We start from the raw sequence: 27,182 nt of genomic DNA, 5'->3' as shown, positions 1-27,182 counted from the left end.
AAACAGATTTACGGACCATGGATGAAATACTCTTTAGTAACAGGTATCTGGACGTTACTAAGGCATGTATGTCTCTTAGGAGCGAAGGTAGGGGTTTCCGCTAACGCCATCGTGAACCTTCACATTCACTCGCACCCTTCCCAAAGCCTGCCGTCCAATCTTGGATAAAACGCAAAATCAACTGCTCCTTCATCATCTTAAGCCGCCTGAAGCGGATCCATCTCTTCGACACCAGTCTTGACACCTTCATACTTTGTTCGCCTCATGATGCCTTCAACGGGACCGAGAAGCCTTTGAAAGGCTGACTTGCCGAGGCTTGCAACCTTCACTTCCGTCGTGGCGGCGATGCTAGCAGCACGAGGGGCGTCATTCAAAAGTGCAAGCTCGCCGAAGAAATCTCCCTTGCTGTAGTGTTTGACAGATTCTGTACTGCCACCCTTGTACGCGTCGGCCTCGCCGCTTTCGAGGAGGAAGAACGCATGGCCAGGGTCGCCCTCATTGATGATTGATTGCCCAGGTGCATACTTTTGCGTTTCCAGAGCGTCGGCGATCTTGGAGCGCTCGTATGGTGTAAGACTTTGCAACAAGGGCACCTCCTCAAGGAAACTCTCATACATCCGTCGCCGAGCGAATGTCGATTCCATAAGAATGCGGCGGAACGTAAACCGGTCAAGCGCCCAGAGAGTGCATCCAGATTCGGCCGAGATGACAGTCGCAGCTCGGGGGGCGTTGTACATGAGAGCTAGTTCGCCGAACGAGCCTCCAGCCTGGATGGTACCGACCTTCTGGCCCATGCCCTCGGGGCCGGGTTCCAAATTACCGCTGCCGTTGACGTACACATCAAAAGATCCTTTCTCAACTACGTAGAAGAAGTCACCAGCGTCACCTTGGCTAATAACCTATCGTCGAGCGTTAAAACCATACTCAGTCCGTATACCAGCATTTGAGGTCCTGCTTACCTTGATGTCCTTGGCTGGAATAGGCTTTTCGATGAGCGCACCCAGAATCTGGGCGCTTTGCTCTTCGTCCAGATGGCTGAACAAGAAGTTGCCTTCGATGGCGGTCTGCAGACGACTCATCTGCTCCTTGCTCTTTTCGTGGAAAGGTGGGGTCCAGTTATCATACGTGTCGGCACTGGGCTTGAGCGATTCAGCAGAGACCGAGGTTCGACGAGCAAAGTTGTATTGTGCGGGATAGCTCTCGGGGTTCGGCGGGCTTCTGAGCGCAGACGGCGGGGCGTCGTTCGCACTATCACCGCCAAACGGACCACTGAATGTCATGCCGGAGTTCATACCAAAATTTGGTGATGTAGGGGACGTAATGGTATCGGTCTCCTCCTCTTCAATCACTCGATGAATAGCGCCGCCTCCCGTAGGCGCCCCATCGCCGGCCCCGCCAAAAGGATTGGCGTTTGCCCCAAAAGGACTCTTGAACATGCCTGACATGACTTTTGGAGTTGGATTTTGGTGAGCGATGCGTTCGTTTCGCAGTATTATGGTTCCGTTTCGTGAGGTTGGTCGCAGATGGGTGGGCGAGTTGGCGCAGAGCGAAAGGGTGTCGACTGGTAGTAGCTTGTAGAAGGCAATGTTCGGAGGCTTTGTGATATTTGGTCAGCTTCAACTCGCAACGTCGGGTAGTAGCGCAAGGAATGTTGGAGGGTTGCTCCGTGCTCTGAGGTCATCAGGGTGATGAACAAAGAATGCTATGAAATTGGTGGGGTTGTTGAACAAGATGCAAGTGAGTGTACCTGGTGCTCCGTCCCCGCGCCCAGACTGCAACACGCAAGCTGATCAAACCCTCTGGAGGAAGCCAAGGGGATGTTGGAGATGCAATGATGCAGATCAATACAGGGAGAGATCATTGGCTGCGGATGCTGACGCGGAGGGGTGGCAAGATACCTGAGTGTTATGCCAAAGAATCGATAGAAAGGGGACGGGGCAAGATTTGGGAAAATGACAGGATGCTTCTGCAAGCTAGAGGTGAAAGATTGGGGTTTGGGTTTGACAGGAAGACAATGACAAACACCACAATGCAAATGCAGCTGATGGAGGCGAGATGACAAGCAATAAGGAGATGGTGGAATATGGGCTGAACTATTGAACTTGATCTTGGGGGGCGCATGGCCATGAAGGAGGCTTCCACTTACCGGAAGGACAGCAGATGGAGCTAATTAGTGGGTGATGGTCGGGGCGGAGCTCGACAGCTGTTGTGATATTGCCCGCTGAATATTGAAGCAAGAGGCTGCAGTCGGCCAAACCCAAGGATGAACGACTGACAAGGTCAGACGGAAGCTGGTAGAGGCAAAAAAAGATAGGTGGCGAGTGGGTTGAGGGTTGGTGAGGAGGGGGACAATAAGAGAGAAAATAGAGGGAAGGAGAGATCGCGGTGTCGTGCGGAGCAGCACCTATGATCCAGGATGGGGATGCGGCCAACAGGTATGTTAAAGTGCCGGAGATGGGTGTGGCAATGGCCGCTTTCTGTTTCTTTTATTGCTCTGTCGTCCGGGTGCGAGACGAGGCCACGAGGATAGCGTTTACTTGTCTGTCTTGCTCGAGGGAAGCGGGAAGAGGTGACGGGATGGAAGCACGAGATGGGGGAATGCAGGAAGCGGAAAGGCCAAGGGAAGGGAAGCTTTTTGGGTTCAGTCTAGGGACTGCTCTGGGATGGGGGGAGGTGGGGGGGGAGCAGAGGCAGAAGGCACGGAGGGCCTTTGACGCATCGCTGCTTCCAGTCGAACACAGCAAAGAAGCAGGTGCTCCCCTCTCCTGGTGCTCCTCAATGTCCTCTTCTTCTGCCACAAGGTGACGGTGAGGTCCTAGCTTTTGAGGGGCCCTGCTGCCCCGGCCGACCAGTCACGGGCGTCGAAGTGTTCTAGAAGGCGCACAGATCAGTGTGTGGCCTGTTGCTGATTCCTTCCCTGCAGCCCGAACTGCCCGGGCTTCACCTTCCAAGCCGCTTCGGTTGCGATTCTGTGCAGCTCTCAGCGGCGCCTCTGACTGGCTCACCCAAGGTCCCCTGGTTTCGGACATGTCATCATGGAGAGGGCCACCTGTGGAATTTCAGGGCGCTTTCAGTGGGCCTTCCCCGTCCGCCCGCAATTGCCCCTCACTAAAACTCGGCTGTCAGTGGCTCGTTCATTCGACAGCCCGCTGATCAGGGTCGGTACAGCCATTTTAGGGGTGCAGCCAAGGACTACCCGATCCCTTTCCCAGCACAGGTTTCGCCTGTTAGTCTCAGGAATCCCTCCCTAATCAACCTCCAGCTTGCTGCTTTCACCTTGTTGCACTTCGATTACATCTCACACTCACCAGGTCCCTTACGTAACCACGATACCTTTCACCAGCCCGCGTTTTATTCTCCTATGCATCGTTTTGAGCCCAGGATCTCTCGGATATCTTGCAGAATTCCAGCTGTCAAGTTTGCCAAGTTTTTCAAGGACTTTTAGAATGAAGACATCCCGATACTACGGACAAATGTTTGTCGCTATACATGAGTGCCGGCTAATAGTATAGATCGAAAAGTCGGCCGTCATTTGTCACACATAGAGACTTAAGAACAACAGATAGATAGCAGAGAGTTTTGGGAAGGAGATGGAGAGATAAAACAAAACAAAGAGAGACAATAGCAATTTCATAGACCCATGGATTTATTTGAGCAATGCACAGCTTGGAATTAGATCTAGGTTGCTAGGTATATGAGATATCCTAAGAAGTTGATTTGTCGCAATTTAATCCGATATGGTGTAGTGGCCAACATGATGCCCTCTCATTGACGAGAGGTTAGGCATAGCCCCGAGTTCGATTCTCGGTTTCGGAACATTTTTGTTTTTACACCCTTTTCCCTTCCGGCCCAACACGCACTCATTACCACGCGGCGTTGGATCCAGCTGTTGCCAATGAAGAGCAAATAGTCTATATATATATATTTCTCTTACTATGTAGGAGGTGTCCTTTGCTGATGCTCTCTTGAATGACATTCTGGATTGCCGGAGTGGGGAGATGTGGGGCATGAATGCATGAATGTGAATGAATAGGTAGGTAGGTATGTACCTTACACTCACAATCCTATTTAGGATAGGGTGATTCCTTTGGTAAGATACTCACACCGTGCAGTTCAGCTTCAAGAAATGCCTACTCACCTTGTCTTCACTAAGAGGAACTGTCAAAATCCCAATCTTTAGGACGTATCAAACACGCCCAAACTCGAGATCGTATTAAAAGAACACGATGATGAACATTCCAGTGTTTGCCCGAGCTCCGTGTTGACGAGGAAGTGGGTCGCTCAGCCACAACGCTAAGCCAAATATATGCATTGAACGCCAAGCCACACTCGCTGACTTCCAACTCTCCTGCCTGGCCGAGCAAGCGCATTCAAGTCCAGACTTCAACGACAGGAACCGGCTGCCCTCGTCATCAAATTCAATCGCGCGCCCCGAGTGCACGATTAACAAAGATGCCCGACCCATCGCCTGGCGTCAATCACGCCGACTCCATCGAATCGCAGCATGACGCAGGGAAGAAGGACGAGAAGAAGAAAAGCCGCCGCCCGGCAAGTACGTGGAAGCCCCGGAACGATGCCAACCATCCTTCCGGCAAACACGGAAGCGCTGGATTTTGAATAACTTGAGGACTTGCGTGCTGACGCAAATGGCTAAACAGACACGGCGTTTCGGCAGCAACGTTTGAAGGCATGGCAGTAAGTATCGCGATGGATCCGCGACGATAATGAATTGCAGCGACAGAGCTCGGTTGCTAACTGTCACAGACCGATTCTGACGCCCAAGACGGTGTTGCCTCTCTTCTTCACGATTGGAATCATCTTCGCTCCTATCGGAGGTTTGCTACTCTACGCAAGCGCCAAGGTACATAAGATGCATTATTTCCCCCGATGGAGCAGCTGCTAAAACCACACGCCCTGCAGGTCCAAGAGATCCGGATCGACTACACCCACTGCCGCGATGCTGCAACAGAGACCTTGACTCCTATGGACTCGAAGTACATTAGTACTGCATTCGGTAGCAATGACCAGACCAAGAACGCCGAGTGGGCTGTAACGGATATCGAAGTTACAGACGGACCGATCACGTACTCGGCGAAGCAATGCCGAATCCAGTTCAGAATCCCCGAGGACATGGGACCCCCAGTCCTATTTTACTACCACCTCACGAACTTCTACCAGAACCACAGAAGATATGTCGCGTCTTTTTACGACAAACAGCTCAAAGGCAACGCGGAGTCTGCTAGCAATGTCAACAGCTCCTCGTGCGAACCTCTTGAATGGGACTCAGAGGCCCTGAAGCCATACTATCCCTGTGGTAAGTCTTGTCGTACTCTGCTACTCCTTGTTCCGGTAGACTAAGTAGCGATAGGTCTGATCGCAAACTCCATGTTTAATGACACTTTCACCTCGCCCCGCTGGATGCAGGAGGATACGCTGTACGAGATGTCAAATAACTCTAACATTGCCTGGCCATCCGACGCCGACCTCTACGGGAAGACTAAGTACAACCCCGAGGACGTTGTGCCCCCACCAAATTGGAGAGTTCGGTTTCCCAACTACACTGAGGAGCACCCCCCACCAAACATCGCCGAATGGCAGTCCTTCCAGGTCTGGATGAGAACTGCCGGTTTGCCGACTTTTAGCAAACTATACCAGAGAAATGACGACGACGTGATGAAGGCCGGCACTTACGAAGTAAATATTACCGATAGTAAGTTGTTCTGGGAGCCTTTGGCTTGACGGGACTAACAGAGCACAGATTTTCCGACGACGATATACAAGGGGAGCAAGTCCATCGTAATTTCAACGCGTACAATCATGGGCGGCAGGAACCCTTTTCTGGGCATTGCCTACATCGTAGTTGGTGGCATGTGTATACTCCTCGGTGTGATCTTCACCGTCACACATCTGATCAAGCCAAGGTAAGCACTTTCACTCATATCTTAGCCACAAGAAGACTGCGGGTATTGATCTCCCATACAGAAAGCTGGGTGACCATACCTATCTCTCCTGGAACAACGCACCCGGCTCTAAGCAGGGGTCCAGCTCGGCGGTGGCTTCAGGTCGCGACGTGCGATCTGGCGAAGCCTAGGAGGCCTGCGATGAGTCGCATCGCCCTCTCCGTTTAGGATCCAGCGCCACCGACCCTTCCGTGGCATCAACCGTGCTGGTGCCCAGCATTACTGCATCATCAGTGGGGGGGCATCGTCTTGTTTCCCCTACATCGCCATTGTAGGGTTGTTGAGCGAATTGACCACCGGATCGGAGAACCGGCCACGCGGCATTTTAATATGGAAAATGACACGAAATTGTATGAGTAACGGGGGCAATGGATTTTCTTGACAACTTCCCCCCCATCGCGCCTCCCGCTGCCCAAGAAAGGCTCTGGGAGGCATTTGTTATTGCCGTTCCTCAAACGGCTGGTTCACGTGCGCTGCTTTTGCTGTATTGGTTTTTTTCTCTCCTCTTTTTATTTTTTTATTTTTTTTAAGAAGGGTTTCCATCCTTTTACGTACCAGTTTCGTGGGCTCTTTTCATGCACGAGGGCGAGGTAGGCATCCAGAAGAACTCCAACTGTCTTTAGCCTACTGAGGGATTCGGAGTTCAAGGGACCGAGGTTTAGGTAGATCGGCAAATTATTCATTCGCCTTTACAAAAATAAAAAAATCTGGCTAGTTAGCTTGATCAAAACGTCCTGAATGCCCGCTGTATGAGGTGATGTTTCCCCGGTACCAATCTACTACCATATGCTACTGGTATACAATCAATCAGAGCAAGAATAAGCAGCCAGTTTATGCACGTAGGAACCAGAACTTAATTAATAAGAAAGCTATCTGTTCCGTCAACCTGCGGGCCACAGAAGGCACGCACAGGCTCAACAAAAACCTCATATCATCCCAGGACGCCTACAAATTTTTGATACATTGAATATGAAAACACTGCATTTGCGGAAATCGCTTCTGTCTGCACTGCGTCCACTATCCATCGAATAGTGTTTATGATGGGTTGAAGCTGCTCAGTGCTTCCGCTTCTTTCGACCCCGGGCCTCGTCGTCGTCATGGCCGCTCTCCCTGTCGCGCTTCTTGGCCTTGGCCTCAAGCTCATCCCAGTCCTCGCCCTCGTCTTCGTCACTCATGTCGGCCTCGTCCTCTTCGTCAGAGACGTTTGAGCCAAAGTCAGAATCCTCCTCACTCGACTCGGATGCTTCTTCGAGTTCGTCAGATTCGATTTCGAAGTTACTCTCCTCGTCCTCTTCATTTCCATCCTCATCATCAGACTCGGCCTGCAAGAAAGACCAACCTCCATCAATGAAGAATTGGTGGGTATCAGCAGTGACCGTTTTCATGATGGTTGGCCAGTTCAGGTTGAGAGGGCCCTCGGAGTAGGCAATGTCGGACGAGTCAAGGAACTCCTTGACGTGATCTAGGAACTCGACTGGAATAGTGTTGACGTGATATGGCGCACGTGTGAAGTCTTTAAAGACGAAGACAAGATCGAAATTTTTGAGTCCGAACTGAACACGTTCCAGATGGGCAACTTCAATGTCTTCCAGCGTGATAACCATGAACGGTGGCTCAACGACTTGAATCAGGCACTCAGTAGTGGGCTGAATGAAGACGTTGCTTCGGAATGGCACACCATGGAACCCGAGATCTCTGATAGGTACGTCCACCTCGAGGCCCTCGTTCTTGCCGGCTTCGGCAATCTTCTGGGCGAAGCCTTGGAACAGACGATCAAGCTCAGCGCGGCGTCGGCGCTCCTCTTGCTCTTGTTCGAACTCGTCCTCGTCGCCATACCGGTACTTCCTCTTGCGGTTACCTGTCTCATCAAACTGAATGTCCGTTGCCTCTCGGTAGAACTGAACATCCTTGGTCTTCTTCTTGTTTGCGACCATGATGGGGTCCTTCAAGTGAATGTGAATGATGACAATCAACTCATGCTGGCAAGGTTGGAAGAACAAGTGGCGGACATTGGAGAAAAGGATATCGACACGCTGCTGGGTGCTCAGAGGTGACTGGTAGCGAATACCGTTTTGATGGATTTCCACCTTTCCAGGAACTCGCTTGCCCTCCATCGCAGGGCGAATGAAGACATTATCGAGCACGGCCGGGCGACGGTCTGGTGAAACATTTTAGTAAATGCGTGAGGGCTCCAGATACCAGTTGCAACTTACTTCTTATCTCGACGAGCTTGTCCTGCTCGACAACATCCTCCAGCTCCTTTTTCTCCTGTTCCTTCTTGTTCACGTCCCGCTTCATGTTGGAGATCTGTGTCGCGATTTCTTGGTATCTATCACCATCCGTCGACCGGAATGTCAAGCTCCTAACGAAATGAGCCGAGGCATCTTCGAACGGTTGGTCATCTTTGCGTCCGACACCCTGACCGGGCGACAGCAAGTTGATACGCAGGAACGACCAGTCGCCCTCGTCACTCTTGCTGGCATTCTTGATCGTATTGATGTGGAAAGGAACCGGGCGGCCCATGACAGGCAAAATAACTGTGTCGTTTCTTGCGTCAACCACAATTTGCAGATCGCGGACCTTGGGAGGAAATTGGTTGTCGCGCTTATATGAGTCGAAGCGCTTGAACTTCTTCACCTCCGTGCCATTCTGGCCGCTGGTGGATTCAGAGAAGCGCGCCAGACCCTCCTTCTGCTTCTTGGATGCTAGCTCCTTCTGGTGCTCGCGACGCCTTTTGTCCGCATCGTCATCAACTTGTGTCGTTCGCTCGGATCTCAACCTCGTAGAAGTGATGTTTTTAGTAGCAACAGCACCAACTCGGGAGTCCTTCTTCTCCTTCTTTGGTGTCGGCTGTGTCTCTTCCTCATCTTTGAAGAAGAAGGAATTCGAATCGGCGTCGATAGGTGTCTCCCCAGTGAAGACAACGGCCTCGCTCGTTGTGACACGAATCGTATCAGTAATGACCAAGGAATAGATCTTGCTGTTCTTGTCTTGCGGTTGCGGGTTCTCGATATCGCTGAAGCCGGTCGTGATGACGAGGGTCATGCCATCCTTCAAGGCTCTGGAGTTCTTGGCGTTGAGGATCAAAGTTGGGTCTCTGTTCTCCAAGCCAACGCCCCAACCTACGTTCTTCAAAAAGTGCTTCTCCAAGTCGGGCTTTTTGGCCTTGATCATGCTCAGAGCCTTGTTGTAGACCTCCTTGATCACGACGCCATCCCGAACCTCCTTAAGGATCATGTTGTGAATATTGAAAAGAAGCTTGTAGTTGCTCTCTTGGGATTTGTTGGGGTCAACCAGATAGGTACGAGCGATCGCGGAACAATAGGATTTGTAGCGCAAGCCCATGGCGGCAACAATGGTCCCAGGATGTAGGATATCGTCGTTGCTCTCCGAATTCATCTTCAGGTCGTATTTGCCACCGCTCTGTACCAGAGGGCCCAAGACCCAGTCCAGCTGAGCAGGATCCAAATCTTGAGGGAGCTTGCTCTTGTTGGGAAGCTCAACTGTCTTCCAGAACTTTGTATCGTCCAGCTTCTTGTCAACCTTGTCTGCCAGTGCGCTGTGCTTAACCTTCTTCTCCTTGTCAAGAATGTCCGACATTTCTTCAAGGAAAAAGGGGGTCATCAAGGCGACGCAGGCCTTGGACGCAGTTCGCATGGCTCGAAGTTCGGTTTCATCCTTGACAGAAAAGGCATGTTGGGAAAGGGCTTGGGAAACATCGACTTCTTCGACATCTTTGCATTGGTCTGCGAAAACCTTTTTCCACTCCTCGACGAAAGGGCCCTTTGAAGTGTCCTTGGCAATGGTGCCAACTTTGTTCTACAAAATGAGTGTCAGTGTCGATTGCCAAATGTCGCACCGAGTTGACTTACGCCTGCAGACTTGATGGCATCTGCAAGCTTGGCGAAAAGCTTCTCGTTCTCGGCTGCATCCTTGCCTCGGACAAGAACCTCGAGGGGAAACCGGCCATTCTTCAATTGTTCCAAATGTTTCGCTAGATATGGGTCAGCTAAGATTCCTCTCGTGTCGCAACTTGATGGCGAATCCTCCTTTACCTTTTTTCGCTGTTGTGAGGATGTACATCGTGTCGGTCGTCAGCAACATCATCGTCGTCGGAAATTCGTAACCAAGAAGCCAAAACTGTTTCCCAAAATGTCAGTTCCCGTCTCGTACTTTTTATGATGATGTCAAGTGCAACCAGTAAAGTCACGTCGTCGCGGATTGGGAGGGAGGCGACTCACATGCATGGCGTTATTCTTGTGCAGCTCGGGAACTTCCTCCACCTTGCCCATCATCACGACGATGGACGAGGCGCCGTGGAAGACGCCGCCATCCTTGGAGCGCAAGTCATTCTTCCAGGCGCTCGTGAATCGCGTCACGCGGTCGTGGAAGGCTTTGCTGTCGATTTTTATCTCCGCCATCGTCGCTGCTGAGTGACGGACGTGGTTGGCAGAGAAGGGGGTTGAAGAACGAAAGGTTCCAGGTTGCTGCTGGCGACCAAAACGCGAAAACTCCACCGCGTAGATGGAAAGCACGGGAGCTTTTTCACGTGACCGCGTCGCGGTTCGCCTTTTTTTTCGGTGCCAGATGGAATGAGTTACTGGGCGGCGGCAGGTGTGGGCTTGGTCGCAGTGGAGGGGTGTAGGCAAGGTAGGTAAGCTGTTTAGGGGCAAGCTTGCCCCAAAGGTGCTGAAGGAAGCTGGTGTTTAGGCAAACGCAGGTAATTTCGGCCTCCACACTCCGTCACCAGGCCTAGGCAAGAAATGTTGACTGAAAGTCGTCTATTTAGCAACTCTCCCCCAATACTCACTTACTTCTTACTGGGCAGTTTCAAATGGCTGTAAAGGATTGCGTAGGACTGAAGACGCGACTCAGGGCGTCTCTGGAAAATGGTTGGCATGCACTGAACCAAGAAACCATTCTCAACGAAAAGAGCTCTGGTGTTTTTGAGAGCATGTCTGTTAATCAACTCTTCCCTGATGTTCTAGCTTAGAAATTTCGGCGACTCGTGTCGGGCCCTAAGTTTCGTGGATCAATGCTCAAGAGGTGCTGGGACGTTGTTCTTTCGAGAATTAGGAAGATGGCCGCCGATTCATCAACAAGTGCATTACTGGCCGTCTCTTGTATTGTTGTTGTGCGCCATGCTCGGATGCATGCTCGAGAAGCCTGAGATCATCAGATGCCATCGTCCCCCAGTACTTACAATTATCCCGGGCTTCAAATATCTGCTGCACGATAACCGGTGCACGCAGCATTGAACCAGACTCAACACGTGTGATTTTCAACTCCATACTTCTCATGCACGTCATTCCCAGGCGCTCTCCACATTGGCTTCCCACAGCTACCGGAACCCCAGGAATACGTCCTAGATTCAGCGACACCGGCAAAGCGCCGGGACAGCATTCAACCGCCCTGGTGAGGGGGAAGAAAGCTTGCTCGGCCCGCCCGATTTTCGGGATGTGGAGACGGGACTTACACCCCTCCGACAATATAAGACATTGAACCTTACCTTTGTGCATCTCCATCTCAGCTGTCTATCAGAAAGCTTTACATGAATTCACTTTCCAGGTTCTTAAGCCTATTCAAGCCTAGAAAGATATTCGAACCACTCTCAGCAGCACGCCCCTTCCAAACTCCCAAAATGCGTCTCCCCTACGTCCCCAACCCACCCCAATCCACCAACCCTGATGAGGCCGCAATTGTCTCCCGCATCCAAGCTCGCCGCCACCCACGGCCCCTCCAGCCCTTGGACCTGACCCTGCTCCACGCCCCTCCCGTTGCCGACGGCTGGAATTCCTTCCTCGGCGCTGTCCGCACCCAGACCACCATTCCCGCCGACCTTCGCGAGCTCGCCATCTCTCGTGTCGCCGTCGTCAACCAGGCCTGGTATGAATGGGGTCACCACGCCCCCCTGGCGGTCGCCGCAGGAGTCCCGACGGAGGGCATGGACGCCATCAAGATCGAGGCACCACTGGAGCTCGGCGCGCGGCCAGCGTTGCATCTGAGTGAGAAGCAGTGGGCTGTGCTAGTGTACGCGGATGAGATGACGAGGAACGTAAAAGTGAAGGATCAGACGTTTGAGAAGCTAAAGGAGCTGTTTAGTGAAAGGGAAATTGTAGAGATTACGACGACAGTGAGTATCGACGAGAGTGAACCGAATGTGGAAGCTGACGGTGGGTATAGGTTGCGTGTTACAACTGCGTGAGCCGATTCTTGGTGGCTCTTGATGGTGAGTCAATGGTTCCCGACGGTTGACCAGGCTCCATTCCTAACAGGTGAATAGTTGGCGAGAGGAACAGTACAGGACCTGATGATGTGAAGCTTTCTGGGCATTGAGCAATGTTCACACAACAGCAGCACCAAGGGTAAGTACTGCTCTAGGGACTATGTTTCAAACTGTAGTATCAAAGGTTGAAGAGAAGACTAACTCATGAACTGTAGTATAAACCAGGCCACGAAGGCCAAATAGGGCTAATAATGCTGTGGAAAGGGGTATCTCATCTAAGTGAAGTGACTCTAAAATACTCTTGGGGGGAAACAGCCCAAAAAACAAAACACCTGCCTTTCTTCCACCTCCTATATACGCTGAACCAGCGTCACTCTCTCGTGCCCCGTTGTGCCAATATCACCGGGGGGAAAAAAGGGGGGAACCCCCCGGGATCTTCGCAAAAAGAAAAAAAAGGGTTTAGATGAGCAAGTCCTCGGCGAAGTGTTTGGAAGATTCATGCAACAGTCCAAGGAGACTCTATCGCCCTCGTCGTAAACATGCCGCTGTCAGCCTGGTACTGAATAGGGCCAGACAGTGGTATCCTGTCTGCCATGAATGCATATGCAAGTGTTCATACGTCGTAAATGCCATGTAATATGTGGTCGTAAGCCGAAGTGTCGTTGTCCATCGTAGTTCGCGTGTCCATCATCTAATCTGTTACCATGACCACCACATCTGTGGCAACTAATAACTTCGCAGTCCATCTTCAGTCACAATGTCAGCTTAGCATTAGCCAGCTCCTGTTCGATGGACCTCTCAATGGAGGAACGTCGCTTGTGCATCCGGGGACTCTTTTGCAACTCTTGGACAACCCCCGCCCATCCCACTTTATGTCCCGGCACCGTGATCTCTCGATGGCCAATCGCCTGGGTGGTTAGCCTCCTCAGTGGCGGCCTGTCGCGAATCTCCTCCGTCAGTGCGCGTGTCAAGCTTGCGTTCATTGCGTTCATCGGGGGCGTGAAAGGAGACGTCGACTTTTCCAGATCCCTCGGCGGCGTCGTCGTCACGACCGCCTGCCGGTCCGACGTGAAGCTCGCCTTCTCCGCTACCATGCCCATGTACATGACAAGGAAGCGCATCCTCACAAGATCCAGTCGGCGCACGCGCTCATCGAGGTCTCGGCGCTTGCTCGCCCACAGAAGGCGGGCGCTGATGCGCAGCGTAACGGTGTCGTTGGAAAGGAGCAAGGAGTTGATTTCCTCGCGTAGGTCATCGCCACCTCTCTGTATTTCGCGCAGTAGCCGGCCCAGGCGCAGTTTGTCTTCGAGACGTTGGACCTTGGCGACATCACGGTCGTAGCTCTCGTTCTCCTCGACTGAGAAGTCGACAGCGTCGATGAAGGAGGTTATCTCATTGGGGGCGGCACCGTAGGCAGTGATGTATGTTGTCAGGATCTGGGACAGGACGATGATAGAAAGGAGGAGTGCGGTTAAGATCAGGACGATCGTCCACTGGCGCGCCTCGGTCTCGGCCATGGTGGAGAGCGAAGCATGCAAGTGAGGAGTGTAAGTGATGGTTAACTAGCGAGACTACCGCAACATGATGCGACAGGAGTGTATGTCGGTCAGGAAGTAGGTCTATGGATGAAGGCGACCAGCGATATGTGACGCAACGAGCGGGACGACACGTGTAAGATGTGGAAGGAGGAGGCAACATTGATGACGATAGAAGTGCGCACACGAAAATGGAAGGGAGGGAGGGCAAGGAGGGCAAGGAGGGCTTCTAGGTGGTAGGGTGGTGAATCGCCCACCACCAGAGTCTCGTCCGCTCACTCGCTGTGCCGGAGCAGTACTTACTGTGTGCGCCGGTACGACGTTAGGGTCTGCAAGTCGTTCCAGACGCAGCGCAATCAAATAATGCCTCCTCTTCCTTGCTTCTTCGTGCCCCTCTTCGGTGCGCTCTCCCTTGCATCCTCTTGACGCGACATGCAGCCACTTGGCGGTATGAGCCAATAAATGGCACCGAGGTCGCTCCAGACGGGTACCGTTCGTAGGCGTGGATGCAACGCTCCCATGGTTGGTGCCACCCATGCAACTGCAGGTGGAGCGTCAGCTGTCACTGGACAGGCGATGGAGAACTTCTGTATCCAGCATGGCTTCACTGTGGCCCGAACGTAGCTCGAGACCGATCCGACGGGGCCGGCGCTCTCTTTGGGATTCGAGAGAGGGCCCAGGACCGAGGGCCGGACGTGTGACCAGCAGTAGCACCGTTGATCGTGGCCGTCATTTGTGTGGGTTTGCCAGTCTCTAGCAAGGCATATCCACCGACTCGCATGTGCGGGAGATGTCCCTCAGTTCGACCAAAGGGAGAATCGTCGGCTGGATTGTTGCTTTTGATGGCGGGAAACGATTGGGGAGGGCTGGGACCTGGAACCCAGCATGTTGGAAGGTGGTGGATGAGGGGTTGTTTAGCGGTCAGCAACAAGACGTGGGCGGCATATTTGTCTTTCGTCAACTCCCTAGTCAAGATTGCGATACAGAGAGAGGAAAAGCAACCGCGTGGCTGCGGGAAACTATATGCTCTGCACCCTGTCGACATATGCAATTTGACCGGCTGGTTCCAGGGCCTTAATCCCAGGTACATTACATCCTTTGCAAGCACCATAATGTGCCATCCGAACACTGCGGGCTGCACCTGTGTTTGGCTTCATGCACTAACTATGTAAGAGGCTGGCATTGGCGGCTTGCATTTTGGCGGCGTACAGAATTCTTGTGCATACGCTGCTGCAACCCAAGGTCAGCGGGGAATTTAGCTTCTTGAGATCACCACTAGGTGCATGACCTTAGTCAAAGGCCGGTACCAATAGCCATTGTCTCGATCAGCGAGATGTGGCTACGGACGAATTGCGCATCCAAAAATGCCCTACCTAACCTATGTCAGTCACCCTTGATATTCCAGGGCCTCTTCAGCTCTATCCAGACGCGGGGAATCCAGGCGGGGATACGGATATTGTCAATACCTAGGTAGGTAGGTATCCCACCGATCGACCCACTTTCCCGCTTTGGACGGCAAGCATTCTAAGTGCGGAATCTAGTCAGCCCTCCCATGCAAATCCGGAACGTATTAGCTCACTATCACGATAGAAACATGAAATGAGGTGAATGATTTGATTCATTATCTTCCTGAGTGGTTTGCTAAAGTATATTCATTCTCTTGTGCAAGGGGGTATCAAATTCCATGTGTCCTTAGACACGCCAATCATTGCTCGTGTCAATAACAACGCCGGTTGTCGTTTGTCCTTTACTGCTTGGCCTCAGCCTGCTTCTGGATATCGTGCTCAGCCCCGCGCTGCTGAGTCTTTCCAGTGTCATGCAAGCCTTGGTAGTGCTCCTGGCCGGCCTTGTCTCCAGTCAAACCAGCAACGGCGCTACCGACGGTGCCTTGGACACGATTGCCGATACCTGAGGTGTAGTCGTTGAGCTGACCCTTAGCCTCCTGCTGCTGGCCCTCCAGATTCTGCGAGCGACCCTGCTGCTTCAAGTTCTGTTGTGTGAAACGTAAGCTTACTGCCATCTTTATCGCAAACTTGCCGCAGTGTACTACATCAAGATGGAAAACCTACCTCAGAGCCGACGAGTCCACCAACAGCCTCCTTAGCGGAACCTACTGTCTGGTTCCAGGAGCCGCCAGTGCGGTCGGGGTCGTCCTTGCTAACGCCTTGTGCCGTAGCAGTGAATCCAGGGAGCTTAGCGGTAGCGTGGGAGGCATCGTGCTCAACCTGTGCCTTGTCCTGCTTGACCTCGCCCTTGTTCTGGTCACCAGCGTTGCCAGTGAGGGAGCCAACAAAACTTTGGGCAGCGCCAGTAGCAGAGTCGACGTACGACTTGAGGGTGGAAGTGTTGTCATTGGTGGAAGACATGATTACGTTTGGATTGGGTGATTGAGCTTGAGTATACTGTGATGTTGGAGGTTGAGTGTAGAGGTTTTGAAGGTCTGTTGTTGTGATGGTGTTTGGAAATCGGACTGCACTTGGGGAGGGAACTGCTAGTTATTTATGGTTGATCATGGCCGCAGCACTCGTGGTTCCAGAGGCAGGCAGCATGTGAATCTCGTTGGGCCTTTTTTTTTTCTTGCCCTCGTTTGGAAATCGCAGTCACCTTTGCCAGGCATAGCTGAAAGTGTGATGTCATATTGAGGAAGGCCAGTCTAGATGCGAGGGGGGACGGAAGGAGCCAGTGTGGAGGGGCAACGTTGAAGGAGGGGCAGCTTCGCACCTTGCGTAGCTTCCATGATGTCATTTCGCGACCTCAATCCATCTTTATTAGCAACAACGCCATCGACGCCCCCCTCCCCGACATCTTTTTGCATTTGCCATCCGAGAAGTTGAGACGTGTCGCAAAGGCCATGTGAGCCCACAAAAGACGTAATGAGGGCCAGTTTTGGGCATTAGCCTCCCACACATTCTGCTACCCGTTGAGGAATAGTTGATGAAGCACCTTACCCATCCGCCTTGGCAAGAGGCATCCCCGGGCAATCAAGCAATCAGACAAGGGTATGGCGCAAAAGACGCCTGCATATGGATCCGGCTCTTGGACATGGAGAAATTGCATTCGTAACCTGATGCGCCAGTACCTATCTGCGTTTGGAGGAACTCAACGGTCCAGTCGCCATTCACACCTAAGCATGCAGACAGAGCTCTCATCGTCACAGGCATCTGGTAATCCGCGCAGGATGCCAAATTACTGGTTGTGTTTGTTGACTCGTAGTAGATACTATGGCTCAGGATTATGCATGGCTTCATCAACACCTGGTAAACCCATCAACGATGCCACCTTTGTACACATATGGGTGTAATCACATTATGCAATCAGCTTATCAGTGCCCAAGGTGTCCCGATTGTTTTTCATGCCAGAATACTAAGTATTGTAGTGTACAAGCCGAATACATCAACAGCCAAGTGTCACCAAGTTGAGCCCAACCGGCCGTGGACTGTGCGACAGATTTACAGTCTTTCCTTGTGGCCCCGTTCCCAACTCCAATATCCTCGAGCACAAAAACGAAAGGCTGGCTGTTTAGGTATCTCAAATGTGGGTTTTAATACAGGCAACTCCAGGTTGGAGGGGTGGGCGATATCAGGCATGATCTCTGAGAAGACTCGCATGCTTCGAATGAGAAAGGCGAGAGATTAGCTGCGTAGGTGCGGGCGGAGTCGCTTTCTCAATGCTGGCTCCATTGAATCGTGTTGAGATCGACACCCTCCTGAACCAACTCCCACAGCGGGCTCAGTTCACGCAAAAAGTCAACTCTTTCCTTGACTGCCTTCAACACGTAATCGATCTCCTGCTCGGTTGTGAAGCGGCCAATACCAAATCTGATACTGCTGTGTGCGCTCTCGTCGCTGTTACCCAAAGCACGGAGAACGTAACTGGGCTCGAGAGAAGCAGATGTGCAAGCACTGCCAGAAGACAGAGCAATATCCTTCAAGGCCATGAGTAGAGACTCGCCCTCAACATAGGCAAACGAAACATTGACGCATCCAGGGTAAAAGTGCTCGGGGTCGCCGTTTTGAGTAGTGTGCTCCAGTGACAAAAGACCGTTGAGGAGGCGATCCGACAGTGCCTTGATGCGCTTCGAGTCGTACTGGCGTGTCTGTCAGCGCTTGTTTTGCAGCATGTTGAAAATTTCAAAATACTGGATCCGGCATGCATAACCAAGCCGACATCAAAGCAGTAACAGGGACGCAGGAAAAACGAAAAATAACTTGGTACATACCTCCATTTCTTCATAAGCGATTCTGCACGCCTCGCCAAAGCCAACAACAAGAGGCGGTGCGAGAGTACCGCTCCGCAGTCCTCTCTCCTGTCCACCTCCGGTGATGATAGGGTCGAGTCTAACTCTGGGTCGACGACGGACGTAACAGGCTCCAATGCCCTTGGGACCGTATATCTTGTGGGATGAAATAGACATCAGATCAATGTTCATGGCATTGACGTCCATGGGGATCTTTCCGACAGCTTGAGCAGCGTCGGTGTGGAAAAAGGTCTTCTTCTGCCGACAAAGCTTTCCAATTTGCTCCAAGGGCTGAATAACACCGATTTCATTGTTAACTGACATGATGCTGACGAGTGCCGTGTCTGGGCGGATTGCCGCGGCCAGCTCTTCCATGTCGATCAAGCCGGAGTTTTGGACAGGCAGATATGTGACTTCGAAACCCTCGTCCTGGAGATGCCGGCAGCTGTCAAGGACGCACTTGTGCTCAGTCTGTGACGTGACAATGTGTCTCTTCTTTCCCGATCTGCCAAAAAATCTGGCGACGCCCTTGATGCTCATGTTGTTGCTCTCGGTGGCGCCGCTAGTAAAGATAATTTCCTTTGGGTCTGCACCAATGAGCTTCGCAATGTGTGATCGCGCCGTCTCAACCGCCTCCTCACTCTCCCATCCGTAAGCGTGTGTTCTTGAGTGCGGGTTTCCGTATATGCCGGTGTAGAAAGGAAGCATGGCATCGAGAACGCGGGGATCGACGGGTGTAGTGGCTTGCATGTCGAGATAGATGGGCCGCTGACCCTCCTCCATCGTGGTGACTTGCTTCAAAACCTCGGCCATAGGGCTGACCATGACATTCGATGCATCGGGGGATTGAGGAATGACATCGATGAAGTCTTTCTTGTCGAGCTTGATGGCTGTCTCGACGTTGACCTGGGCGTTATCACGCTTCGTCTCCGAGACGTATCTGCGTTGCTGAGATAATCTCTGGGTTGGAGCTACCGCCACCCTTGATAGTGAGGAAATGCCGCGCGACGGGACTCCAGGAACTGATGTGTGACGGCAGAGGCGGCCTGCCTGCCTGATGGCAGAGGATGTGATGCTAGCCATGTTGCGTTTGATGATGATGGCGTAGGGAAGAAGGGGCAACGAGCTTCGGGGTGTAAAAAAGAGAGAGAATTTCTAGAAGGAGAGCTGTCGCCCTTGCTTGGTATTGGGATTTTTTGACAAATTCAATCGGGTCTCCGACTGCCGCCTCGGGGTCGGGGATAAACTGCTGCACCGTGATTGGCCAACTCGGGTGGCTCCTCCCAGTTGATGACGTTCCCCATTGCGGGCGGGGCCATCAAAGGCGAATTCGGTACGGATAACTGTCAGAACTCCCTCCCCGAGGAGCAAAGGCCCAAAAATGGGCCGCGCCTAAGGGCCCAGCGCTGCCGACGGCAGGTAGCCAAAGGGATGTGGTGTAACCCAAGCATGATTACCTAAACTTAACGTACACGGACAGGCCTCCCAATACGATTCGAACCGGTCTTTGTTGAATCGGACTGGGAACGGGGGCTCGGAGTCGCCTTTCTATCCCACCGCCCTCGCCGACACCAAATATCCCACTTCGCCTTTTCTCTTCGCATTGTGCAATTTCCCAAACTGCTGCTCTGAATATCCTCAAGCTCGATTTTTCTTCTCTCCTAGACTTTTGGTCCTTTCTTAAGACCCAAGGAATTACGGCGTCATCACCACAAAATAAATCCTCATACTGCACCCTGCTCCGTCCTTCCCGCGCAACTCCCCAGGCACCAACTTAGGCACCTTAGCCCCCAAATAGTAGTGCCTTAGCTCCTGTCCTTCGGCATCTCATGCGCCACAGCCAAGCGGCCTTGCGCAGAAGCTGACTGACACAGCCACGCCTACGTCGTCACCAGCGACAATCAGGTTGCGAAAGCCCACTCCTCATAAGGTTGGACGTGGAATACCCTCAAACAGCGAGCACCCTCCTTAACCTTATCCTACGATACCACACCCTCTGTCCCCCATTGGCACGTCGTTTCCAACACTTAATCCGCTGTATCACCACCACAATTCCACCCCGCCATGAGCTTCCGGGGCTTCCAGAAAAGCGTCATCCGGGTAAGTGTTTCCACAAAATGAGGGGTCTTCCCGCCCTTCCGCGCTGTGACGTGACGACGGAACACATAATTGCTGACTGTTGATCCTTCTTGCTTCTATGAACAGGCGCCCCAGCAATTTAAGTCCCGCTTCAACATCGGCGAACACACAAAGGATGCTGTCTACATCGATTCAGAGCGCAGGTTCCAAGAGCTGGAGACCGAGACGAAGCGATTACACGATGAGTCCAAGAAATACTTCGAAGCCATCAACGGCATGCTCAGCCACCAGATCGAGTTCAGCAAGGCCATGACCGAGATCTACAAACCCATATCTGGTCGCATGTCAGATCCCGGCAGCTTGGAGGTCCAGGGCAATCCCGACGGCATTCGCGCCTGTGAAGAATACGAGGCCGTCGTCAAGGATTTGCAGGAGACTCTTGCGCCAGAGCTCGAGATGATCGAAAGTAGGGTTATTCGGCCAGCCAACGAACTGCTCGACGTAGTCAAGGTCATTCGTAAGACAGCAGCGAAGCGCGAACACAAGAAGCTCGACTATGACCGACACCGACAAACCCTTAAGAAGCTGCAAGACAAGAAGGAGCGGAGCGCCAAGGATGAGAAGGCTTTGTGGAAAGCGGAGAATGACGTGGAGCAGGCGACTCAAGAGTTCAACTACTTCAACGACCTTCTCAAAGAGGAGCTGCCGCGCCTCTTCGAACTGGAGCAGCAATTCATTCAGCCTCTCTTCCAGTCTTTCTACTATATGCAACTCAACATCTTCTACACGTTGCACGAGAAGATGCAGCATTGCGACATAGGCTACTTCGACCTGACACTAGACGTGATAGAGGCGTTCCACAAGAAGCGAGGAGATATCCAAGAGCAGGCAGAGAAGTTAACCATCGTCAAATACAAGACAACCGGACAGAAGCGCCCCCCGAAGTACGGCCGTCCAGCGATCGAGGGGACCAAGCCTCAAAACCTGATTACCGCTGGCCCTTCTTCGGAATCGCCTGCGCCAGTGACAACATCGAAATTTGGCGGCCTCAACCGTCAGTCAGAAACCGCCGACGAGAAACCGCCACCTCCATACTCTCCTCCGGCGACGAACGGAACCGCCAGTGGCGGTCTCGCCGCCATTGCCGCCGCAAAAGCGAAGCCTCCCCCGCCCAAGCCCAAACCCAGCCGACTAAGCGGAGTGCCTGCTGCCGAAACCGTCACTGCCCTGTATGACTATGCTGCGCAAGCAGAGGGCGACTTGAGTTTCCGAGCCGGTGATGTTATTGAGATCACCAGCCGCACAAAGAATGAGAATGAATGGTGGACGGGTAGGCTGAACGGAAAGAGTGGCCAGTTCCCAGGTAAATACCCACATGTTGCTCTTGTAACCGTGTAGGAACAAGGACTGACAATTACTTCCTTTTCTTTTTGCAGGAAACTATGTGAAGTTGAACTAAATGGTTTAATAAAACTCGCACCGGCTACTCTTGATCGACATCTTTGATCTTCGCCCGAATGCACATGCCGCCAAGGCACATTAATGAATGATCGTGGTGATATTAGGAGGGACGCGAAACAATTGCATTTGGGGTCTTTGGCGTACGCAGAAGGGACTGCCCGTCATTTCGAGTGAGAATACAACTGGGGAGAGGGGCAGAAGGGGCAGAGGACGTGGATGTGAGGAAGAAAGGGAAGGCTGGGGGGGGGATTCGTTTTTGCGCCCGCGTGATACAAGGCCATCGCCTCACTTTGAGGTTTACAGTGTAGAGCAGCGGCATAGTAAAGGAGGATCTTCTGATCCATACCTACTTTTTTTTACACCTTTGTTATCAAATCACAAAATTGCCTCGTTTTCCGGACCCCGGCTGCTGCAAGGAATGTTTAGTTTCACATATGGGTTGCTCCCACACTTCCTTTTTCATACTTTGTTCTGTCGGTCCGTTTTCCTAGATAGTTGTATTCAGGCATGCCAATGCCAAGAAAAGATGAGGCTCTGTTCTGTGTTTTAGGAACCCAGCCTGCATATAGTGCCATGTGTATTGCATTAACGACGGTGTTTTAAAGGAATCTACAGCTTCATCAAGCGACTATTTACTTAGCTTATGCGGACTCTTTTCAAAGTGGTATGATGCAGCATGGGATGCGTCTGCAAGCGGATGTATGGACGTGGAGGACTAGACCCTAGTCTCCCTCCTTTCCAAAACAAACCCCTGGCTCTGGGGGTGCCATCGCGTTGTTCGCCGAGTATTACGACAGCTTCACTCTGTGATAGGCAGGTTGACGCCGTCCCGCGCCCTTTTCTGATCAAGTGCAGCTGAGACAAGCCACTTGCTTTTGCCTCCGGCTGTAGGCTGTTAGGGTTGAGGCGAGCTCCCGATTAATTGACTCACACTCATAACCCCATGGTCAAGCAGGCTGGCTGAGCTTCTCCTTTCTTTTGTCATTTTGGCTAGAATCAATGATGAAAGGGTCCCCATCGTCAGTTTTTCGGAAGATGCTGGTTGGATCATACTGGCCTCACGTTCTTATCCAGACGGGGGATCGGCTCATACACTACGCGCCGCATGCCACTAGCCGCCTTTTATGTCCCAATGATCAGAGATTGGTCAAGTCCAGGCAAGGTTGATAGATTAATCTAGGGGTTGACTTGGACTGCTCGCTTAAGGTGACAAGTCCATTCACCTAACAGGGGTAAGATAGATAGGTAGCTTGCATCTGAAGCTAGACAAGGCGAACGTATCCATCGTGCGAACCACGCTCCCAAGCGGGGGTGAACCAGGAGGAGGAGCAAAAATAAGGCAACCAAACATACCCTGTCATAGAAGCACGAACAAACAAACTGGGCGACGCTACTGATCACATCGACCGAGCTGCCTGCAGTAACAAAGGAAGGCATATAGTCCACAAAGCCCACTCATGGGGTATTCTAACCATGCCTGTCTGTCGTTCAAGGCCAGGGGCTGTGTGAAGTACTTTATTTTTATTTTACGCCAATATGTTCTTCTGGCAGTCTCTTTTGATACATAGATAGTGTGATCTAACTCGAGTAAGCATGATCGCTGTTGAGGTGCCTAGACTTTTCGAATGCAGTTGAGAACGCAGCCATCAGCAGAGGCTCCATCAATACCGGCACGAGCCCAAGTGAGCCCCGCAGTATGCGAAGTTATAGCCAATAGATTCCCCAACCGCACGCAAGCTCTCCAAATACTTGGCCGATGCATTTCTTGCCCAAGACGGACCTTCTAGGGTGCCTGAAGCTGGCTGGGGGGTGGTCGATGATTGTGAGGGGTCCCTTCCTGACCCCTCACTAAAAGAGGAGTTCCTCGAACCAAGAGCTGAGGTCGGTAGGGAGTTCGGTGTGGGATAGGGATTGTCGTCTCTGGCATCGTCTTCGTGTGTTTTCATATGGGCATGGAATGGTCTCATGGGACCACCGGGCCAGTGAACGAGTTTTGAAAGCTTAATGGCAGGGTCGAACGAGATGAAGACTAAAGGTCGCTTGCTTTGAGAAGCCCGTGGCCCAATAGCATAAACCATAGAGCAATTATCCATTACTCCAGAGACATTTCCATATGTATCTTGGCCCTTTGGGTTAAGAACTCGATCCAGCGCTTCCATGTGGGGATTATGCTGGCCGGCGTCGATTTCTGGCAGCCACCAAGAGATTTTGTTAGGTGTAGAGTGCTGCTGGATTCCTTGTCTAGTGCCGTCAGCAAGGGACTCTGCCAGGCCCCAGGCTGGTTCGATTTGATGAAATCGGGATATTGAACGTAGCTGCGGTCTTTGTATTCTCGACTCAGAAGCGATTGGGTCGTTAACCAAGTCGATGAATGTTCCGCAAGATTGATTATATGAACGTATAAAGCAGTGGCTGAGAGTTATCACCGGCTCTGTTGAGCCATCATCGCCTCTGTGATGCTGTGACATTTCGCGCCGATTCTTTGTTGGAACTGGTGTAGCAGTATAGTATGTAGGTGTTGACGAAACCTCCGTCTCATTGCCATCGTCTTCGGAGTCGGAATTGTCGTCTGGATTAATATGTCTGTTGGAGAACTTGAGTTCTGTACGGTAGGATGTTCTCGTACTTGAACATTCATCGACAAGCCATTCCCTTCGGCATTCTGTAGCCATAATTCCCCCAGTAACAGGGTTTTTTTCGAGTTGCAAGGTGCTCCATCTATCATCAATTGGTCCCTCGTCATGTTGCCGCCGCCACATATCTTTTGTTGTCAGCTGCATATCCCCAGGCCGTGAGCTGCCAACAGGGAGACGGAATCCATAGTAGTAAGAGGTCCAATCAGTTTCGTAGACTTCAAAGCTTGCCAGACTTGACAGACCATAAAAACAGTCGTCGATGATTTCGAAGCAAACGGTAGAGCCAACATCTGATCCGACCAAGTCTTCAAGGTCTAGATGACCAGGTATCCATTGCTCGTTACGGATGTCAAACTGCTTCAGAACCCATCGCTTGAAGCCGTCATCTCCAGTCACCGAGTGAGTACCGTAGTATAGATACTCTCGGTTGTTACGTACAAACAGTTTAGAAGTGGATTCGAGGCCATGGAACGCCAGAAGCTTCTTTTCCTGCACGTCTATTATGAGTAGGCGACTTCGGCCCTCGGTTTTGGGCGGATTGTAAACGCAGGATATAATTCCGTTAGCGAAGTGTACAGGTCGAAATTTGTACTTGCTATTCCCGAGGTTTTCTTTAGGAATAGACTGAAGCAAAGCCCGGGTGTCGATAATAATCTCTAAATCGGCAGAGTTATGTAAATCAAGCAGGCGGAGTGACTCGTAGCCGTCAGTGTAGCAGAGCATGCCGTCACAATAGATAAAGTCGTCTACTAGGGCAACACAAGCTGCAGAGTAGGGTGTGGCGGCGGTGATTGCCTCTCGAATTTTTACCAGCCGTCGCAAGCAACGAGCATATTGCTTAGATGAGCGAGCAGTCCGGAGCTCGATCGAGTAGGGCATATGTGTCTAAGTCACTGAGTCAGCAGGGCAAGCAGGAAATCGGCTGGTCGAAAATGCTTACCTCGAGCGCAGCCCGACAAATATCATCGTTGGCTGAAAGGTACCTGAACTGGCGGCAGGCGAGGCTCAGGTTAAAGATGTCATGTAGACCCAATGAATCTGCGATGTAAGTCATAATCTCGATAGGCAGCCGTTGCATCCTCGCAAAGTTGACGGCTGCCACAGTCCCGTCTCTCGATCATTCGGTTAAAGTGGCACGGGAATGAAGGGTTGAGTTGGAAATTAAAATAAGGCGACGCCAGTTTTGCTCAATGGGGAGGGTCGGGCGCGGCCGATGAAGAGGGGACGGTCAGGCTATTGATAGGCAAGGCGGCCGAGAGGCGTGCACGTTCAACTGGCTGCAGAACTGAAAGAACTGCAACCCTTCGTTTTAAAGAATAACTATCAACAGAGCAGAGCCTCATTTTTGGTCACCCCCGGGGGCAAAGTGAAACACCAGGGAATCGGGTTTGAATTGGCAATTTACGGGCGCTGAAGCTAAGTCAGGTCGACGCGCAAGACACAAGGGGGAAATCACAGCCTCGACACTGTCCAGCTTAAAACATGACAAAATTGGCGCATTACCGTCCCCGGCCATTGGAAGGACCATGTGGTAACATAGCACGCGACAAAAGACTTGGCGAATTCGGTTTTCGTGTCCAACGTATTGATGGACTGCCGACATCGCACAATCCTTGTGATCACACGCTCGTCATCCTCCGATGTTTCTAGCAGTATCAGCAGCCTGATCTGAAATAGGGGAGTACCTTATTCTGGTTCAATCCACGTCATAAACGAACACGGCCCAGCAAATGTGTGTTTGCTAGGTTGTTAGGTCTTTTCCACTGCGGGATAAGTGCGAGGCTGAGGTACAGGGCACGATGGTGAGTTGGACAGCAACAATAGGCTGGCGTGGATTCGGTGAAGAAATGCGGCTCTGCAACATTTCAGAGGGGCACTGGTTGTACAGAAAAGGGAAAGGGTTCGATCAATGGTCCGCAATAGCAGCAAGATGACCCCCCTGTTCACACCGAGCCAGCCCATCCCCGGTCGTTTACACCAGCCAATTAAAGATAATATAGGACCCACAGAGAGCCTCAGCCCCTCCCCTCCCTCCAGGGTTCCGCTCCCGGACTTGTCAACCTTTCCTCCCTTCTTGTCTTCGAGCTCCTACTCCACATACTTTTGGCCAGGCGATTGTCAATGCTGAGGATGCGACATTGCGGCTCTGCTGTGAGCGCCGTCTCATATTCGCTCTTTGTCAGAATTCGGTTCCCGCCACTTCTGACCAGATCCTTACATTTTCCTTCAGAACTAGACTTGCCCATGTCAGCACCAGCCGCCCCATTGTGGTATGCGCCGATGGCAACAGGCTCGTATTGCCCAGCAGCCTCGATGAATTAATATCATATCTCCGCGACTACTATATCTTACTTGCGGCTCTCAGTGCCACCTTTCATACCACATAAGGCCATTCCTGTTACTAGGATATTACGATAAGCGTCAGACTTTCTCGAAATTTCAACATGCGCCCATTTCCGCTGCCACGCGGCAGGTGATCGTTCTTGGGCCGCTATTTGGATCTGACGCAGTTTGAAGGAGGTGGAGGCGGCTTACTTTCCTACACGGCTGGCGATGTAAGTGTTGTAGGAGTCGGGTCATCATTGGTATGTCGTCTGTCCTTGCCATGCGCCCCGGCGCAACTCACGGGCATCAAGGCCATCGCCACGACAAACCACTGGCAGCGGGGCACTCTCATCAACAACTACCTAGTTTCTACCCAAAGGGCAGTTTGTGTGGCACTTTCCCATTCGTTGTGTACCTCTCTAGTAACAGTGGCGCACACAACAGACATCAGGTGATGGCCTCGGGCCGAATTCGACGGGATCAAAGTTCGAAGCGGTTTGTTGAGACCATTCATTTGACCAGCCACCTCTCTCGGGCAGAGTTCACTTTGCCTGGTCTGTGCAGCTATACCAGGGTCTGAATGTGCGGGTCTTATGGAGCGAGAAATGAACGCGCAGCAGGACAACATTCAACCTAAAGCTGATGCCCAAGTGGGCTTGTGTTTGTGTTGCTTTGGACTTCGGCATCTCGTGGACCGTGTACGCCAAAATACAGGTGGAATTG

At 51.9% G+C, this 27,182-nt stretch overlaps 9 protein-coding genes across 9 annotated transcripts; 3 read left to right on the top strand and 6 right to left on the bottom strand.

Moving 5' to 3' along the window:
* Window positions 1-197: 197 nt before the first annotated feature.
* Window positions 198-1,861, bottom strand: EsH8_V_000484 (cyclic nucleotide-binding-like protein; the record flags this gene model as incomplete). The annotated part of the gene is made up of 3 exons (XM_083273000.1): window positions 198-899; window positions 960-1,595; window positions 1,748-1,861. The coding sequence occupies 3 exons, from the start codon at window positions 1,859-1,861 to the stop codon at window positions 198-200; spliced, it is 1,452 nt and encodes a 483-aa protein (XP_083125715.1).
* A 2,591-nt stretch (window positions 1,862-4,452) lies between these two features.
* On the top strand, window positions 4,453-6,091 carry EsH8_V_000483 (ligand-effect modulator 3 family; the record flags this gene model as incomplete). The annotated part of the gene is made up of 7 exons (XM_083272999.1): window positions 4,453-4,552; window positions 4,659-4,695; window positions 4,765-4,861; window positions 4,921-5,314; window positions 5,369-5,710; window positions 5,759-5,921; window positions 5,983-6,091. The coding sequence occupies 7 exons, from the start codon at window positions 4,453-4,455 to the stop codon at window positions 6,089-6,091; spliced, it is 1,242 nt and encodes a 413-aa protein (XP_083125714.1).
* A 924-nt stretch (window positions 6,092-7,015) lies between these two features.
* Window positions 7,016-10,381, bottom strand: EsH8_V_000482 (chromatin-remodeling protein SPT16; the record flags this gene model as incomplete). The annotated part of the gene is made up of 5 exons (XM_083272998.1): window positions 7,016-8,118; window positions 8,174-9,779; window positions 9,833-9,954; window positions 10,016-10,100; window positions 10,202-10,381. 5 exons carry the CDS (start codon window positions 10,379-10,381, stop codon window positions 7,016-7,018), a joined length of 3,096 nt encoding a protein of 1,031 aa, XP_083125713.1.
* Window positions 10,382-11,511: 1,130 nt separating this feature from the next.
* On the top strand, window positions 11,512-12,296 carry EsH8_V_000481 (AhpD-like protein; the record flags this gene model as incomplete). Its single annotated transcript, XM_083272997.1, has 3 exons — window positions 11,512-12,093; window positions 12,144-12,189; window positions 12,244-12,296. 3 exons carry the CDS (start codon window positions 11,512-11,514, stop codon window positions 12,294-12,296), a joined length of 681 nt encoding a protein of 226 aa, XP_083125712.1.
* A 642-nt stretch (window positions 12,297-12,938) lies between these two features.
* On the bottom strand, window positions 12,939-13,703 carry EsH8_V_000480 (uncharacterized protein; the record flags this gene model as incomplete). The annotated part of the gene is made up of 1 exon (XM_083272996.1): window positions 12,939-13,703. The coding sequence occupies one exon, from the start codon at window positions 13,701-13,703 to the stop codon at window positions 12,939-12,941; it is 765 nt and encodes a 254-aa protein (XP_083125711.1).
* Window positions 13,704-15,468: 1,765 nt separating this feature from the next.
* Window positions 15,469-16,087, bottom strand: EsH8_V_000479 (uncharacterized protein; the record flags this gene model as incomplete). The annotated part of the gene is made up of 2 exons (XM_083272995.1): window positions 15,469-15,711; window positions 15,791-16,087. The coding sequence occupies 2 exons, from the start codon at window positions 16,085-16,087 to the stop codon at window positions 15,469-15,471; spliced, it is 540 nt and encodes a 179-aa protein (XP_083125710.1).
* Window positions 16,088-17,385: 1,298 nt separating this feature from the next.
* EsH8_V_000478 (cysteine desulfurase) lies at window positions 17,386-19,041 on the bottom strand (the record flags this gene model as incomplete). The annotated part of the gene is made up of 2 exons (XM_083272994.1): window positions 17,386-17,808; window positions 17,941-19,041. 2 exons carry the CDS (start codon window positions 19,039-19,041, stop codon window positions 17,386-17,388), a joined length of 1,524 nt encoding a protein of 507 aa, XP_083125709.1.
* A 981-nt stretch (window positions 19,042-20,022) lies between these two features.
* On the top strand, window positions 20,023-21,496 carry EsH8_V_000477 (amphiphysin; the record flags this gene model as incomplete). Its single annotated transcript, XM_083272993.1, has 3 exons — window positions 20,023-20,058; window positions 20,164-21,400; window positions 21,474-21,496. 3 exons carry the CDS (start codon window positions 20,023-20,025, stop codon window positions 21,494-21,496), a joined length of 1,296 nt encoding a protein of 431 aa, XP_083125708.1.
* Window positions 21,497-23,159: 1,663 nt separating this feature from the next.
* Window positions 23,160-25,212, bottom strand: EsH8_V_000476 (uncharacterized protein; the record flags this gene model as incomplete). The annotated part of the gene is made up of 2 exons (XM_083272992.1): window positions 23,160-25,019; window positions 25,075-25,212. The coding sequence occupies 2 exons, from the start codon at window positions 25,210-25,212 to the stop codon at window positions 23,160-23,162; spliced, it is 1,998 nt and encodes a 665-aa protein (XP_083125707.1).
* Between the last annotated feature and the right edge of the window lie 1,970 nt (window positions 25,213-27,182).

Source organism: Colletotrichum jinshuiense, chromosome 5, assembly GCF_051148585.1.
Source record: "Colletotrichum jinshuiense chromosome 5, complete sequence".
NCBI lineage: Eukaryota > Fungi > Ascomycota > Sordariomycetes > Glomerellales > Glomerellaceae > Colletotrichum > Colletotrichum jinshuiense.
This window is presented reverse-complemented; position numbering and strand designations above follow the sequence as displayed.